Source organism: Porites lutea, chromosome 11, assembly GCF_958299795.1.
Source record: "Porites lutea chromosome 11, jaPorLute2.1, whole genome shotgun sequence".
In the NCBI taxonomy this organism is placed as follows: Eukaryota; Metazoa; Cnidaria; class Anthozoa; order Scleractinia; family Poritidae; genus Porites; species Porites lutea.
Window position 1 is genome coordinate 13,191,627 of NC_133211.1, and position 16,623 is coordinate 13,208,249.

The window sequence follows — 16,623 nt, forward strand, 5'->3', positions numbered from 1 at the left end:
GCAATTTTTTTGTTACAAGTGGCCAGGAGATTCACTAGGTAGTAATCACGTCTAATATGCATAAATGTGATGAGCTTTAATGATGTTCCACTTAACATGGAATCATTCATGAACTTTAACTTGACATTTAAAATTAATGAGCAAGTTACTGTCAAGACTGCCAACAGTCTGCTGCCAAAAGTTTTAAGAAGGATTCTTTCTTAAGCTGTTGCTGATTTTTTAAAATTTCCATGTTTGCATAGAGTTACAGTCACTTGAATGTCTTGCGAGTGGTTAGACTCAGTGCATAATGTGCAGGGCAGTGAAAGCAGGTGCAGTTACTTCAGTGGAGAAAGTATAACAAGAAGCAAAAGCATTGAGCTGACATCATGGCTGACTTTTTGCTTTACGTGAATTGAGAAAGTGACTTTAGAGTGACTATTCTTCATGAAATAGTAAAGCCCTGACTGACTTTTGATAAAAGGGTGAATTCTGAATTCTCCTTCTTATTTGTGTTGCACTTTAGTTTCAATCAAGGGGAGAATTATATATTTGATCAGAAGTCATTTAGGGCCTTGTTTCAAGCACCCCTTTTTATGATATTTCCATTCATCAGCTCATCGACATGATACAAATTACTCTTCATCTCCACACAAAGACAGAGGTGATCGGCGATTTCATACTGACAAGTTTTCTGACAGTGGAAGTTCCAGAGGTTTTGAATACCATGAATATACACCAGTAACTGGAGGATATATGACATCAACACCTCAAATAAAATCCCAGGCTCTCTTCTCACCCACCAAAGCTTATCAGGTGAGTTATAAAACTAACCTGTGGTGTTGCAAAGAAACTGCTTGTACAGAAAACCTCCTTAATACCACTGTAAGACAGAGAACCTCTGTAAGTTATTCATATTTATCACTTTGTAGGAGCTACCTTATAAAGATTATGAAGTTTTGTTGTGGAGCTCTTTCACTCATGTAGCCAACAGCTATAAAGCATTTCTTTGAAGAAAAGAAAGTTTTTACATGAGAAAAGGGTTAACTCCCACAGGATTGGTTTGGGAAACCAACATGCATGGTTGCCTTTAGGACACCAGTATGGCAGACGTTACATTTTCATGTGAAAAGGCTCCATCAACAGGCCCTCTTCTGACAAAAAAGAGGGACAAAAATGGGGATGTTTTGGAGAGGTGGTCTTCTGTGGAGGCTTGTTTGCAGATGTACAAATCGCCATGAGTTGAGGGTTGTTGTTGCATAGTAGATGCAATATACATGTACTTTACTGAAATTCAGTAGCTTGTATGTTCAAGGCCTGTTGCTTGTATCCAGCCTCGCGTCTCCCTGTAGTTCAATTAATTAGAAAGAACTATAAATTATTATGAAATAGAGTACAGTTAAACCCCATGTTAGTATGGATACTACGGGGGCCATAGAAAGTGTCCGTATTAACAGGGTGTCCGTATAAAGTGGGTTGAAAATAAAAGTGCTCTCTTTCCACTGGACAAAGCAAACAGTCTGTAATAATGAGGTGTCCATGCATATCAAGAGGGTGTCTGTACAGTGGGGTTTTACTGTACAAGTAGTTTTGCCATTTCTCTCTGGGATAGTAGGGCATCTAGCAAAACATACAAGGCACACGTGCTTGTGTGTTTTGCTCATTCTACTGTCCCAGAGAAAAAACTAGGGACTACTTATAGTCTAACTTTGAAAACATGACAGTGTTTTTTTTGTTAATCTCTAGCCAGGCACCATATTTAGCAGATCTCTGTGCGATCACTGGATATTCTATGTCCTGCTCTTCTAGAATTTTTTTTTTCATTGTTATGTTGTGTTTCTCTAGGCTGATGCGTTTGATGCCCAGAGGGAAGCTCATCAGAAAATTCTACTCAAGGTGAGAATTTTAGACATGACCTGATCTGAATTTCAGTCAGATACACCACATCACCTACTAAACCATGTCTGTTAATCACAGTTACAAGAAAGTGAAAAGAAACTCAACAGAAGCTTGCAAGAAGTTAAAAAAGTGGAATTTGAGCTTGAAGAAGCAACGTCACAGAAAAAAGTAGGAATGGTTAAACACATTGTGCAATTAAACTGCTTTTTGGCATCTTTTTCTGTGGTGGATTGTTAAGCATACCATTCTAAATAAAAACGTTCCACCAGATTGCGTTGCAGGAACTTCAGGTTCTGGAAGACACGATCAAACGCAATAAGGCCGAGGTCAACTCATCTGAAAACTTGGTGGAACAGTACAGACAACAGGCAACTAAAACAAGGTAAATCTGCTAAACAACAGAAAGAAGTGTGATGGGACCCCATTACAAAAAGTAGACAAAGATTGTACTATTTTGACCTTGTTTGTTTTTAAACATCTTCTTAGTAGTGTAGTTTTTTACAATGTACCAAAGGTTTTTGTACTTACTGCCTTATAGCCAGTAATACACTATATCATAGGGTCTGTGAGTAAGTTAGTAATTAAGTAAGACCATTTCAAGTAAGATGTCACAAATCGCCTTGCTACCTAGTTTTAAATGGTTGAGAAGCCTTTGCAGCATCCAATGTCAATTTAGTCGGCTATATTACAAACAACATTTTAACAGACACACGGATAATGTTACCTTTGTAATGTTCATCACCAGTAAGCGCATATTCTCTCAAGGGGAGGTTTTAGCTACATGTTGAACTGTTATGTAGTTTACAACAACCAATGTATGGCTAATTTTTTAAATGTGAGCAAACCGTGATGTAGACTAACTCTTTATCAAATGTCCGTATTCTTCTTCAGAACTCAGCTTATGGATCTGGAACTTCAGAGAGATAATATTCAACATGAAATTAAAGAACTGCGAAGCTATCTCGGGAGACAGAAACAGGAATCACAACAAGTTGTCCAGGTGGAAAAGAAAAATGAACTCAAAGTTCTTGAACTTAGCATAGAAAAAGATCAGCTTCAAAGTGAGGTGGAGTCATTGAAATCACAGCTTAAACAGGCCGAGGGAAACTTTGCAAATGAGAAACAGAATTATCTTCACAAGGTTGGAATTCTTCACGAGCAGTTACACGAGGAACAAAAAGCGTCCAAAGAGGCTGTAGAGAAACTTAAACAAGTCAGTGAGGTTTTCACTCCTTAAACCCTAATATCAAAATTTACATTCTCGTTTGTTTCCCCGATACGTTTCCAAAACACGTAGTGAGGAGAAATTTCTTTGCTTCTTTGCATTCATTTCTTCATTCTGCGGTTCTAGTATATGAAGTTCATTTGTTCATTATTTCACTATCAATGCTCTTTTTGTTTTTGTAGCAACTTGAAGATGAACGGCACAAAGCTCGCGATTCCCATTACGAAAGAATTAACGCAATTCACAAACTGCAAGACGAATCAAAGGCGATGCATGATAAAGAACTTGAGGTGCTGCGGAACAGATTTATGAGGGTGAGGAACAGAGAGAAAACCTCTTACGTTTCCTCTTCCGATGTCAGTAGCCTTCCTTAAACAAACTGGCAGTTCATAGTTAACTTATAGCTGGCCGTATTCCTCGGAGATTCCCGAGGTTCATTGAGAGACACGCAATTTTAGTATGTAGTGGAGCCATTTGCTTTATGTTTTGTTGTGGATTTGGTCATCTTTACCTTCAAAACGCGCAACCGCTCAGTCGATAGTAACGTTTGTTTCACTGATATGTGATGTAGTTCTAGAGAATTTCTCAAAGATCCACAGAGCCGTAAGGTCCGTATCGAATTAGAGCTTATCAATTTCTGTACTCAGTAGTAATTCATTTTTACAGGAAAAAGAAGTGGAGTTGGAGTCATTGCGAGAGAAATCGCGAAGAGACAGGGAAGAACTCAACAAAAAGTTACAGGTAAAGATCCGATATCGGTAGAACATGTGAAGATAGTGCCGAAAAGCTGTTACTCAGACCATTTTTTCTTCACGGCCTTTTTTGAGGTAAAAGTTGGATAGGAGTAAACTTTGAGTGAGGTTCGACTGAAGTATAAATGTAGTGGGAGTGACCTACAATTTATAACTGATGAGTAGTGACTACTTGTATAAATCTATTTATACTTGTATAAATCTATATGGTTTGCATGTGTAAATTTCTTTTTCGTATTTGAATTTTGTTCATTTAGTGTCAGTAGGGAAATACCAGTATTTGTGGCTGTTGTGGGTGCTTTGTTGGTGTTTATTTAAAGGATTTAATCCCGATTTGATTTAAGTGAATGACACGCAATAAAGTAATCTCATCACCATTTAACTCTGCGACGTTTAAGAGATCACAGACCAGTGTAGTGCGAGGAAACAAAGCATAAAGCCCTAACTGTAGTTTCAATGGCATTTTTTAAAGTTTTAATCTCTGATTTGATTTTAATTGTTTTTCTGCTTTTCAGGGTCGAGATCATAAGATAAATCAACTAGAAAATGACGTTAAAGACTACGAGGAACAAATAACAAACCTAAAGACGCAAGTGTTTCAAGAACAACAGAAGTTATTTGAATGCGAGAGCGAGTGGAAAGAAAACTTAGCAAAACAAGACACTCATTCAAAGTCTTTAAAAATCGAGGTACAACTTTTTCCCCGTTTAAATTAATTATGATAGGTTAACTGTTTTCAAGAAGTAATTTCGTCTGAATTTCCTCGTTCCAAGTAAAATACGTGGTACAACGCTCAGAGTCAAACTTAAAAAATGTAAGGAAATTGAAATAATTACAAAACCAGTCGACCGGCCTTTGATGATGAATGGATTCAGGCCAAGTATTTCTTTGGCGCATATGGCTTTAATGTGAACTGTACAGTACCGCAAATGATCCCCAACCGCAAATGATCCCCAAAATGGACCGCAAATGATCCTCGACTGCAAGTGATCCCCAATGTCGACCGCAAATGATCCCGAAAGAAAAATAGGAATGGCTTGGACTCAAGTGTGCGGATCATCGTGTCGATTTTATTATTATTACAATAGGTCAGGTTAAAAGCTAAATTTTACTTCTCAAATAAATATATGAATAAAAACTAAATGGAAAAAATCATTCAAGAGTAAAAACGAAGTAGGTAGGCAACACACGACTTTTACCTCATGCTAAAATGCTGCTTGTTTGAATGACTTTTTTCCGGCTCTGGCGGGTAGATTATACCTCTGAGGAAAACGTATTGACTGAGCAAATGTGATTTTTGCTGCTTATTTCATAGTGAGAGGTCATGACACGCATTTTCTGCGGTTATTGTTGTTTCTGGTCAGCATTATTTGCTCTTTGATACAAGAGCATTTCCTTTTACCTCTTTTGAAATGCAGTGCGCTTCATTGCCGCTAAATAAGGGTTTTAGGTTGTTTAATTTTCTCCTAAGTGCCTCCTGGATCCGAATAATCATAAGCGATTTTCTTTTAGTCCGTGAATGTGACGGTTTCTTACGATGTTTTGTCACGTGATAACTACCGCTTACCTGGCTTTGCGTTTCTCATTACCAGGTTTAGATTTCTGGTAACTGTCTTCAGCAAAGCACAACAAATGAATATACATAAAAACGGTAATATAACTATTCACAACACGTCCATGAGATGTAAGAAAGTTGCTATTTCGGAATAAACCGAAACCTGTGGACATTGATAAGTTCGGGGGCATTTTGACTTGTGTTTATGTTAAATCATGTCTTGTTTCGTAACGGGCACCTAAGTTACGAACAAATGTCTTGCTGTTTATCAGGTAAAATTAACACTTCAGAGAAAAATCAAAATGAAATATTCTGGCTGATTAATTTCACGCTTTCAAAAAGATCAGTAAAGTCAATAAAGCTCTTGTTAGGTAGAGGGTGCCCGGCTTTGTATTCCTCAACAGAAAGGTTGAGCTTCTAGGCGTTAAAACAATTTTTCTACGTAACGTCCTGCCTGTCTTAAATTTTTCAAAAGACGAAACATTCTTGAAAGAAAATTGAAGCAATCGACAAAGGAAGAAGTATACGGTTAATACCATACCTTTTCAGATTTATTCCATTTTTTTTTCGCCTTGTATAAATTGACCTGGGTTGTAGCGTCCTCCTTCCCTTTTTCTTTAAAAGGCGAGAGAAAAAGGTTTCTTTTTTATAATCAGTCCTTTTTTGTAATCAGTCCCATAAAATCCATTCCATTCCTCAAGTTTTCACGGGATCATTTGCGGTCGACTTTAGGGATCACTTGCGGTCCATTTTGGGGATCATTTGCGGTCTCGGGATCATTTGCGGTTGGGGATCATTTGCGATACTGTACAGAACTCCTTTAGATCTTTAAGCGCTGCACCTCTATCTTGACAGTGGGTAAGTCGCCTATGAAAATGTCAGAAGTTAAATTATAAAATGACCTAAGAAACGTACACCAATTCTTGCCCTGTCGTGTTTGTAAATAATGTCTCTTTTATCACTTTGTTCTTAGATTGACTCCTTAAACGAGAAAGAAGCAGCTCTACACGAGAAACAGCGGAAAACTGAGGAGGTATAGTAATATCTTTCATGCTAGTTAGCGTAACCGTTAGCAAACACTAAAACTTTCCCAATCGGCGGATGAAAGTGAGTCAGTTCTAGAAATGTCTGTATTGCAAGGCGATATATTTCTGTTATTTTTTTTTTTCATTGTTGTGTGGTTGATAATTCTTATGGCTCCGATTTTCAGCTTCTTGAGCAAAAAATGCTGGAACTTAGAAGGGTAGAAGATAAATCTTCCTCGCGATCAGAAGAACTCTCTCAAATAGTCAAGGTAAATCAAGAAGTTTTGTTCACGTTTGTATAGTGTGACCTTTTGAGTGAGGATGGGCGAACAGATGGCTGGTTTGACTGTTAAACCGTCAATTGTAGTAGAACCTTCACCATTTAACTCCAACTACCAGTAAAAACTGAAAAAAGAAACGCTGAACCCAAGGCGTCTTGCTTCCCACAGAATAAGGATGATGAGATCGCAATGTTACGAGGTCTAGTTCGACAGCAAGAAGACGCAACGAGGTTACTAGGCGAGAAGATGAGAAATGAGGCACAAGAACACGTAAGTAAACGTTAGATCTTCGAGATTCTGAGTGCTGTACACACTCTGTACACATTGTACTTTGTTGAGTCATTTTCGTGGCATTTCCACCTTGCAGACTGACCAATCACAACAGACTTAGTAATCCAACGAACCAATCAGCTGGTAGAAAAAATTGTAAGCAGTGCCGAGCTATCCTCTTTTCGCAGGCTATTGCCGAGCGCGAAAAAATGTGTTTCATCATGCCACGATTGTTGACGTGTCTCTTCTTTATCTGAGTTACAGTAAAACGTTTTTTCCTTATAGTGACAGGTATTAAAGGTGGAAAATTTTAAAATTTTGTTTATGTTTGAAGTTCAGCAGCTTCATCTAGTTTACACTCCAGTCCCTCCACACAAAATAGTACTTAGAGACAAGCAAATATTCCGCCTAACCTAACGTGGTCGAAAACTTGATTTAAGAGTAGGCAAATCAGTTCGCTTGTTATGAGAATCGTGGATCAGGGAATTGTATTTCTGTGCGCAAATTTACAGCACCACTTGATTTAACCACACTGCGAAGCGATCCTTATTTTCATTTTCTGAGAGTACTAGTGAAAATTGCCACCGCGAGGAAAGCGACACGACGCGTATTTTAGTCGCTCGCTCTACTATATCCCTGTGGAATAAAGACAATACTCGTAGTGGTAAATTATGTATTATGTAATTATCAGTTATGACGAGAGCATATTTTTTTGGACATGACTTTCAGGCACAACGGTAGTAATGCCCTTTTTTTAATTTTGACAGTTTTTAATGTTAAATATTACTTCGTCAGATTCGCAATGCGCTGGAAAAAGAGCGCGAAACAGCAGACCGCGAACGCACCAGGCACCAGACAAAACTAGAGGAGATACGCGACAAATATGAGTCTGCCTTAAAACAAGTGCGAGAGGAGTTAGAGGCCGAAAGACAAGGTCATAATCACCTGAATGTCTCTGTCAGTAAGATTAAAAAGGTTAGTTTTTAGCAGCTTCTGTTAGTTTCGTGTTTGTATAACTAACGGTTGTGTAACTCAACTGAGCTTCTAAACCAAAAAATCCAACGCGTCAGATACAAAGAAACATTTGGTCACCCCCCCCCCCCCCCCTCCCCGCTTGTGCTGAGCATGTCGTAGGTCGAAAAAAGCAAGGTTTCTTGCGCACTTGTGTGATGAGTAATTGCTCAGACAAGTGGCCTTCTGAATCCTTACCGAAGAAAGCCATGAACCCTGCCCGAGCAAGAAAAATTAAGGAGCCGCTTGGCACAATCGTTTGGAGAGCATTTATGGAGCAGGTATTATTTGGGTTTGCACTCTCTGGTAAACCCAACGTTTGTTCTGACTGGCCAAAATTTGCCCCTGTTTTAACCAATCAGAACATCCCTTTGGAGGCGTTAATCGATGGTTTGTGCGGTGGATTTCATATGTGAAGGTCTATTGTTTAAAGCTTTGTATCTTCTGTTGTGTAGTATTTTGTTGTGTTTTTAGACTTTGTTTCACGTTGTCGTTCTTTCACTAACCTGTAAAGTAGTACAAGAGGATACCAGTGAATTGCAATGGGTTCCCTGGGTTGCCTTGTGACTAACGAAGTACAGCAAGCACTAAGCAAATAATATTCCTTTGCTTAAAACAGCCTGGTCTAGCTGAGATCCACAGGCCGGCGTTTTTTTTTTCGTAGAAAAGCTCTGACAACACAAATATCCTGGAAATTTTAACGATTTTTTTTATAAACTCTATTTTTATTGTTGACCAACAGGAAATCGAAAAGTTGCGCGAGTTAAACCTGCAAGCTGAACAAGAGAAGGTGCAAGCTGTTGCACACGTCAGGAACGAAGCTAAAACGGAAATTGTGACAATGAGAGACAAAATTCAGGAGGTAATTGAATTTTTCTCAGTTTTACCTTGACTAAAGGTAATTTATGCGAAACAAACTTTGTATTTTCAATGAGCTGAGGAAGCGTGTGCCAGCGGTTAGACCGCTGGACTTGTAATCCGGAGGCCCTCGGTTCACGTCGCGCTCTTGCCAGTTGGAATTCTTAACCATTTTTAACCTGCGTGATGCCGACGTCTCCTATTTCCGTTAGAGAGCTTAAGCAACGACAACGACTGTTATTCCTGTTAACTATTCGCGACTTTTGAAGATTTTAAGGCGTATTAAAGGTGACCGGCTTGGGTGGAGTTAATGCGATAGTTTTATTTGTGATATCTCTAAGTGAGTAACTTTACGTCGGCTGTTGTTTTCATTAGTTGAGCGCATTAGTAGAAACAACGGAGAAAGAAACAGCAAAGGAGATTAACGAAGAATGTAGAAAAACAGCGGCACTGATTGGGGATTCTGCCAACAACACCCCTGTGAGGTAAATAGACGTCAGACATCATTTGCCGCGAGATGTTCTCTTCATCCTTTGTCAAACAAAACCCTCACAAAGTTATGTTATGTTGTTTTGTTTTGCTCAGAAATTTATCAGGCAGCTATGTTGGTGAAAGTCCCAGGTCGACCACGGACAGTCCTGCTAAAGATGCTCTGGTAATTATGAATTACGTTTTCTAAAAGTTGGAATAGTTGTTAGTGGTGGTGGTGATGAAGGGGGGTGGGGGAGGAATAGTTTTAGAGCCGTTAGAAGCTTAAGTATGAATAATTCTACAGGGTTTTCTTTTGGTTTTCCTATATTGTCGTCGACCAAAAAAGGTCCGAGTTTTTATTCGTTTCTTATCGCTTGCAGCTAAATCTCCGTTCATACAATGAAGAGCTAAGACAGCATTTGATAGAAGCCCGAAAAGAGCTTGAACAAAACAACAGAGAACTGGCCCTCAAAAAACAGGTATTTATCTTCTCTTGTTTGTTAATCCTCGAGTGGCCTGTACTGCTCGAGCTTTCGGAATCATGAAAGGAGGCGCCACCATAAGGCTTCTTGTCGAGAATGCAACCTCGTTCGTGTTACGAAGCGAGTGAAGTAGTTTCGAGGCAAAGCCGTCTTGGTAGTTTTGGTCCTTCAGTTGCGTGAGTAGCTCGCGGAGTTCAGGAGTTGGTTCTCAGGTTCTCAGGAGGTTAGACGGTCTACAAGTCCGTTTCAGGTCGACCAAAAATCATCATCATCATCGATCAAAAATCATTTTCTAGCCAGACAATAGTTGCAGGTTTTTTGTTAAGCAACCTTCTTTTTCCTGCTTTTTTTGCGACTGCACTTAATCATCCGCAGTGCAGCGTGACAGCGGTAGTAAGATGACATAAGGTAGTTACTTCATATATGATTTTTATAGTGTACATGAAGTACCTACCTGATATGCCTATCTAACTGTTGCCGTTATTTTCCTTCTGTTCTACAGCAGCAAAGCAGCGGAGATCTCACTCCCCAGCAAGTGTATTTGTTTAAGAAAGCTCTTGGTGCTAAGGTAACATACACACACCTTATTGAGTTTTTAACGCACTTAAGTCAATTGTTGTTTGGTTTAATATACTGTTGCAGTCAGTATTTAGGATTTGTTTCATATAGCAGTTATTCTAATTAATTATCTCAAGGTCTTTGGAATACACCCCCGATGCGATATGTGTGGCATAGATCAACAACATTGTACTCCAGTAGTACCATGCAGTAGATTCAGCTAATGCGTATCTGCGGAAGTACCCTTCCATATTCTGGCACTTTTGTCCTCGTAAAGGCTCTTTCTAATGTTAAATTGCCCAATACTGCTTTTTTTCTTTCTCTTGACTAGGAGGAGGAATTGGCTAGACTGAAGAAGTAAGTTGAAACAATTGTTTTCTCTTTTAAAACCCTTTCGTTTCTGGGATTAACTTCAAAAACTTAGCTCTTGTGAGTCTGTGTATGGTGTATTAGGATAAATAGTGTGTACCAATCCAAATGAAATCTCTTTGAGTGCAGTTTGCTCGGTGCGTTTTTTTTTTTTTCACATTTAATTATTTTTTGATTCTCTCTCGTATTCGAGTCATATTCAAATATATATTCTAGACACTCTTGTGATTAAAAAGGTGAAGTATTCGGCAATTTTGTTCACTGCATTTTCGATAACACGCTCGCGTTGATTGCTTTAGGTGATTATATCCTGTCAGTACTGTTTTGTTTCAAGGCTTCGCCTGTTGGTTTCCAAGAAAATAGCGACGAACGCCAGTTGCTTTTCTCACTTGGTTGGCGAGTTTCAAGCCTCTATAGATGCCTTATTAACGAGTTTAGAAAGTTTGTAACACCATGTCTTTGCTTTTTAACAGGCAGTTTCAAGAAGAAAGTGAGAAAAACGCGCTGCAGGTCAAATCCGAGAGAACGGTAAGTCATTTACTGACTGTGAATGAGTCTCAGCCCGTAAAGATTTTTGCGGTCCAACCTCGTTTCCGGGAGGAAGAGACAATCCTGGGAACGAGGTTGTTTTCAGTTGCCTTGTAATAACTAATGTTTATATTATATTTTTAGGCCTATCAGAAAACCATCGATCGTTTAGAAAAGGAACTGAAGCAAGCTAAGGCTGCTGTAAGTAAACAAAAACCAAAAATCTTCTTAGTTTTCCTTAAAAGTAAGACATTAACCATGATACCGCCTCTTTTTTACCCAGACCCCAGTCGGCAGCCCCATGGTAAACGGCCATTCATCTCCAACAGAGAGCGGTGTAGGTACCAGTCTCAGCTCGACAACACCCAGTCCGAGGCCTGGAGAGGATACCAGCACAGCAAGGCTGTTACGTCACTTACAGGGCAGAGTGCAGCAACTGCGGGCTCAGAATGACAGTCTGCGCAAGTCATCCGAGAACGAGTCGCTGAATGATAGCCACTGTAGTGTAGTCTCGACTGAATCGGTAAGGCGGAAGTATGGTTACCACGTGTAATATTCGCAGAGCGTATGTATGATCGAACAATTTAGGGTCAGTCCTCAAGAGGATCTTCCGTTGGAAAACCTTTACTGTGATTAAGACGTAGTATAGTTACCGCGTGTTATATTCGCATGTGTGTAATTGAACATTTCAGAGTCAGCCTTGGAAAAACCTTTGGCTGGAACAAATTGACAGTGATCATTCGAGAAAGAGTTTTTGAAGAGGAAATTCGAACTTATGCAACCGGGTTCTTTTGTTTGTTCCGGCGAACACATTCACTCTTGTTCTGATCCCTAAACAACGGACACCTCCCCGCAATGTTTGGCCAAGTGCCTCTGTCCCCACTCCCCAAGGAGTCCTTTCTAGGGAGGTTTGATTGTACTTTTAAATTTTTAATTTTTTTCTTCATTCTTTTTCCCCTCGTGATTTGCATGATCAATGTGATCGTTACTAATAATTTTTTTTTTTGATATTGCTTGTAGTTTAACGCGAGTGAGGAAGACTCGAGGAGGCTTCATGCTGCACTTAAGGTATCGTGGTTATAGCGTTGTATGTTAACAGACGATCATTGGAAGAGTTTGATCTCAACAGGAAGCTTAAGCAACAACGACGGCGACGACAACGAAAACGTCATTTAAAAAGTGAATTCGCGCTGCTTCAAACTTTATCGCGCTTATTCCATCTCGTTCAATTCGTCAAATGTTGGCAAATTTTTCTGGAGTTCAATTCTAAACGACTGTATCAAAGTTCAGGAAAAGAAAAATAAAGTCGTTGTCTTATCTTCACGTCCTCGACGAAACGAGAAATTAGGCACTTTCACTTTGTAGTCGTGCAGCGAAAATCCAAGAATAAACCCCTCCCCCCCCCCCCCCCCCCCCACAAAAAAAAAAAAAAAAAAAAAAAAAATGCCATAAGGATACTTTATTCGCAGCACTACGCGGCCGGGGTACGAGGGTGAACTACCAGGAATCTTCACATTGTTTTGAATACCCCTAAAAATCCCTACTTAAATCGAGCCACCTAAAAAATACTTGCCAAATTTTCCTACCCAAACATCCGCGGAGTCGAAAATTAAAACCCCAAAAAATCCTTCGATCATCCCCGTCACTTGTAATCCGAAGTACTCCCCCGGGGCTACAAGAATCGGTGTTTTTTAATTTGTTTTGCGTACTGAAGCATACACTTTTCAGTAACCCAAGTTTTCTTTTCCCGCTTTTCTGTGTAACTTAGTTGCTCGAAACGGGATTTGTTTCTAGGTTATATAAGTCCGTTACCCTATAAATTTTGTCTTTCTATAGATGTCGGAAGACAAAGCGCAAAGAAATGCCGCCATGTTAAGTCAAAAGATGATGGAAATGACCAAGTTACAGAAAATGCTCACACATGCTACCAAGGTAAGGATGGTAATGTAGCTCTTCCCTCTTGCGTATCGTGAGTGATCCATTCGTGCATGCCGCCCATACTAAGTGTAGATCATTACGGGAGTACTGTCAAACATGACGCGGAAGGGGTTCAATTTGTTTACAGGGTTTGAAGAGTATGGCAGGGCGCTCGGCAGTGAAAATAAATGAATCGCTCGAATAAATTTCTTTAAGGCCTCACGACTTTTGAGTCATGTTCCCTAATAGCCCCCCTCCCCCATATAAAATCTCCTCTCCCGTAGCTCCTTAGGAAAGCCTGATACTCAGCAGCCTAGTTCCCTAATCTCTCCTAACCCCCTCCCCCGCCCAACCCCCTTCCCTCCCACCGAACGACAAATAAACCCAAGACTGTCGCCGTTTTTACGTGAAACAGCCAACTCTTCACTGCGATCTCAGAGGCCTTATGTTGATGATTTCATTTTTGGTTTTTCAGGAAAACATGAAGCTGGAACGAGCTTACGCCTCATTACAACGGAAAATAATCGACAACTCCAGATAACAGTGCCATTGATTCATAGTCCACTGAAATATGACTTACGTGCCTTTGCTTGGCCATATTCCATTCAAATACGCCAAATTTAGCGAAAACATCGTATATATTCTAGATGCGAGAAAACTAAATGCGGTATGGTAATCGTAGGGTGGATATGTACCTGATTCAATAAAGGTGGCTTTAGGCGTTGGGCTTTGCGCACTGTGAGGGGCTAATGTTTGGCGCTCATTCAAGGAGGATTGAAACGTCTTCCCATGATGCTTTGCGGAAAAAATTCGCTTAAGTCCGTTCCCTCACATCTCCGACCGGTGCGTTCGCGGGTAATTTTGTGGATTTTCAATCGGATTTGTTTCACACTTCAACCGTTGGCGGTCATTTAAGCAAATTATTGCAGTGAGTTCGCTAGGCCCAAAAGCCAAATGCCCAATTGCTAAAGTAACCCTTACTCAATTAGGTATATTTGCAGCGTACGGGTATAGGTGTCTTCGATAAGAGCCCAAACACTGCCCGTGCGAGCTGTCAGCTTGTTCAAAAAAGTAATGTGTACAGCAACTATGGCCATATGGAGAAATGACAGGAAGTTATTTTAACTCTGCAGAGAACAACAAATATTTACAATCTTACCTGGCTGCCACGTTAGCTCCGTTCAGAGTGCTTGTCACTGCTTCTTTGAATTGACCATTACACGTGACTCATTTACATTTGAAAGCTCCATAAATTTATCGCATACCATCTGACACGTGTAACGTGAAAGAAATGAAAGTAAACAGGTACTCGAATTTTGACTCATATGTGTGCTGCAAATAAATGCACCTTACTTTACTGACACATAAGAGTGAATTATTTTTCAACATTCGCGTATAGCTGTCTCATTTGCCCGTATGGGTTATTATTCAAAAACAATAAAAAAATTCCAGCGGGCAAATGCGACACTGACATTGGACAGTTTTAAGAATTAGTCGAGCTAAATTTGGCGTTGAACAACTGGGCCCTGATTTTGTATAATATTATACGTCACTTTTATCCATTTTGTGATGTGATCTCTTTTATATAAGAAATCTTTTGACCACTATTATACACTATACCTAGGTGTATCGTTGTGTATTTTAGCGCTCCTTTGAAGGGGTTTCGTACGAGCTTTTTTCAGTCTCTCGGGACAATATGGCTACCGTGTAAATGAGGCCCTGATAGAAAACCAAAGCAATAGGCAAACTCATTGAAGTCCGCGATAAGTTGCTTTCACTTAATGGGTTTACTGGAACAACGTTGAGATTGGTTGATATTAATTTACCATAACTGTCGTGAACACTGTTTTCGGAAGCATTGAAAGCCTTTTTTCGTTTCCAAAAGCCATAGTCGAAATCTGGAAAAAAAAAAGATTTTTAAGTTTTAAACAATGTAAGCTGTACATGACAAACTTCCGGTTGGGTTCTCATAGAAAGTTGATAAAAACACTTACATTGTCTTAGCCTTCATAAAATTTCGGAACGACATAGTGAGGTCTAGCCGAGGATATGGTTCTTATCATTTTGTATTCATATTTTTATTGCCGTATTTTATTCAGAGTGAAACGCTAAGTTATATTTTAACTTAATATTGTATAGAAAGAGTGTATAGTTATCTAAGATACTGATAAAAATAAAGCAACAGTGTGATTTTTTTGTCAATTTGCTTGATTAAGCAGGCCTAGGCCTTACTTTTTTGAATTCGCCACGGTGACAGGGGATAAAACAGGACTTGCGTCCCTACTGATATTAACCCCTTCATTGCCAACCCAGTCGACGAAAGGTTGTACCACACCACCGGGGTCTACACCTCTTACTCTTTACGAACAGCAGTGTGGGTTCTTTCACGTTCCACAACAATCAGAACAGTGAAAGAGCTGTGAGACAGGGCTTACGGTTTTTTGGCCTCATCCAAGAAGACTAGAATGAATAACCATTTGTAGATGTCACAACAGGCAGCACACTCTACTCAGTTATTTTAAGAGCCTGAGTGTTGATCCGGCCGGGGCTTGAACCCGCGACCTTCCGCTCGGCAGACCGGCGCTTATCTATTTGAACTAACTGGGGGGTGGTTACGTCCTCGTCTTAAATACAGTGTGGAGGGGAAAACAAAAACCTAGTGTAATGATTACACATTACAGTGCACTTAGCCCTCTCGGCCAACCACTCCGACTTGTGTTGCCATTCATATTGTGCCGGATAGCTTTTCATGTCTATAGAAAGCTACCTGGTTTTGTGTAGAAGTAGCCTCGGCCCCATTTGCCTTGGTAAATCCTTTGTTGCGGGAGACAAGAGGAGCCTGCAGGTTGCTATTACGCATGCACCGACGCTCAGATGTAGGCAGCTTCGTTTGGACTTTCACTAAGAATGAATTGCATGCCTCGAAGGAAATCTGTGATCACGCAGGTTCGGATCTTCTATCACTTGTCATGTCTTCACGTGTGTGTCGTTGTTATGTCTTCACGTGTGTGTCGTTCACGTGTTTTGATCATCTATCACGTGAAATTTACGCAAAGCACAGCGTTTGAGCAAAAGCGTTTTGACCTTCTACCGTTGTCGAACGCACTCCGTAACCTTTGGAGATTTACTAGTGCTATATTTAAATACAGAAAAAGGGAAGATAGGGTTATTCGAAGAGTGTGTCAAACAGTGAAGTGTGGAGGGAAGGGGCAAGAGGGGGTAGGGGCGGGGTAAGAGGTGGTATGTTAAATGTGTGCGTGTTTTTCTCAACATATTCTCCGGTTATTTTTTATTAAAAGAGATAGAATCAAAGTTCCATAAAACGTTGTTGATACTGATGAAGTCGTATCTGCTTGCCATAGACTAAACTAAATAGGGGCTGCATCGCCAGTTTTATCTCAATCCAAATGTAATACATTAAATCTAGTTGTACTGTAGTCATT

At 39.9% G+C, this 16,623-nt stretch overlaps 1 protein-coding gene across 1 annotated transcript in view; it reads left to right on the forward strand.

The window, feature by feature from the left end:
- LOC140952914 (uncharacterized) overlaps positions 1-15,374 on the forward strand; it is a 24,750-nt gene extending 9,376 nt beyond the window's left edge. The window contains exons 6-29 of the mRNA XM_073402368.1: positions 596-795; positions 1,825-1,875; positions 1,957-2,046; positions 2,148-2,260; positions 2,770-3,091; positions 3,286-3,417; positions 3,770-3,844; positions 4,371-4,544; positions 6,384-6,443; positions 6,621-6,704; positions 6,885-6,986; positions 7,782-7,961; positions 8,740-8,859; positions 9,231-9,340; positions 9,441-9,510; positions 9,707-9,805; positions 10,311-10,376; positions 10,698-10,723; positions 11,209-11,263; positions 11,408-11,464; positions 11,547-11,786; positions 12,284-12,331; positions 13,100-13,195; positions 13,656-15,374. Of these exons, the coding sequence (XP_073258469.1) occupies positions 596-795; positions 1,825-1,875; positions 1,957-2,046; positions 2,148-2,260; positions 2,770-3,091; positions 3,286-3,417; positions 3,770-3,844; positions 4,371-4,544; positions 6,384-6,443; positions 6,621-6,704; positions 6,885-6,986; positions 7,782-7,961; positions 8,740-8,859; positions 9,231-9,340; positions 9,441-9,510; positions 9,707-9,805; positions 10,311-10,376; positions 10,698-10,723; positions 11,209-11,263; positions 11,408-11,464; positions 11,547-11,786; positions 12,284-12,331; positions 13,100-13,195; positions 13,656-13,721 (2,636 nt within the window). The 3' untranslated portion in view covers positions 13,722-15,374. The remainder of the gene's footprint in view (positions 1-595; positions 796-1,824; positions 1,876-1,956; positions 2,047-2,147; positions 2,261-2,769; positions 3,092-3,285; positions 3,418-3,769; positions 3,845-4,370; positions 4,545-6,383; positions 6,444-6,620; positions 6,705-6,884; positions 6,987-7,781; positions 7,962-8,739; positions 8,860-9,230; positions 9,341-9,440; positions 9,511-9,706; positions 9,806-10,310; positions 10,377-10,697; positions 10,724-11,208; positions 11,264-11,407; positions 11,465-11,546; positions 11,787-12,283; positions 12,332-13,099; positions 13,196-13,655) is intronic.
- The last annotated feature ends 1,249 nt before the right edge of the window (positions 15,375-16,623 follow it).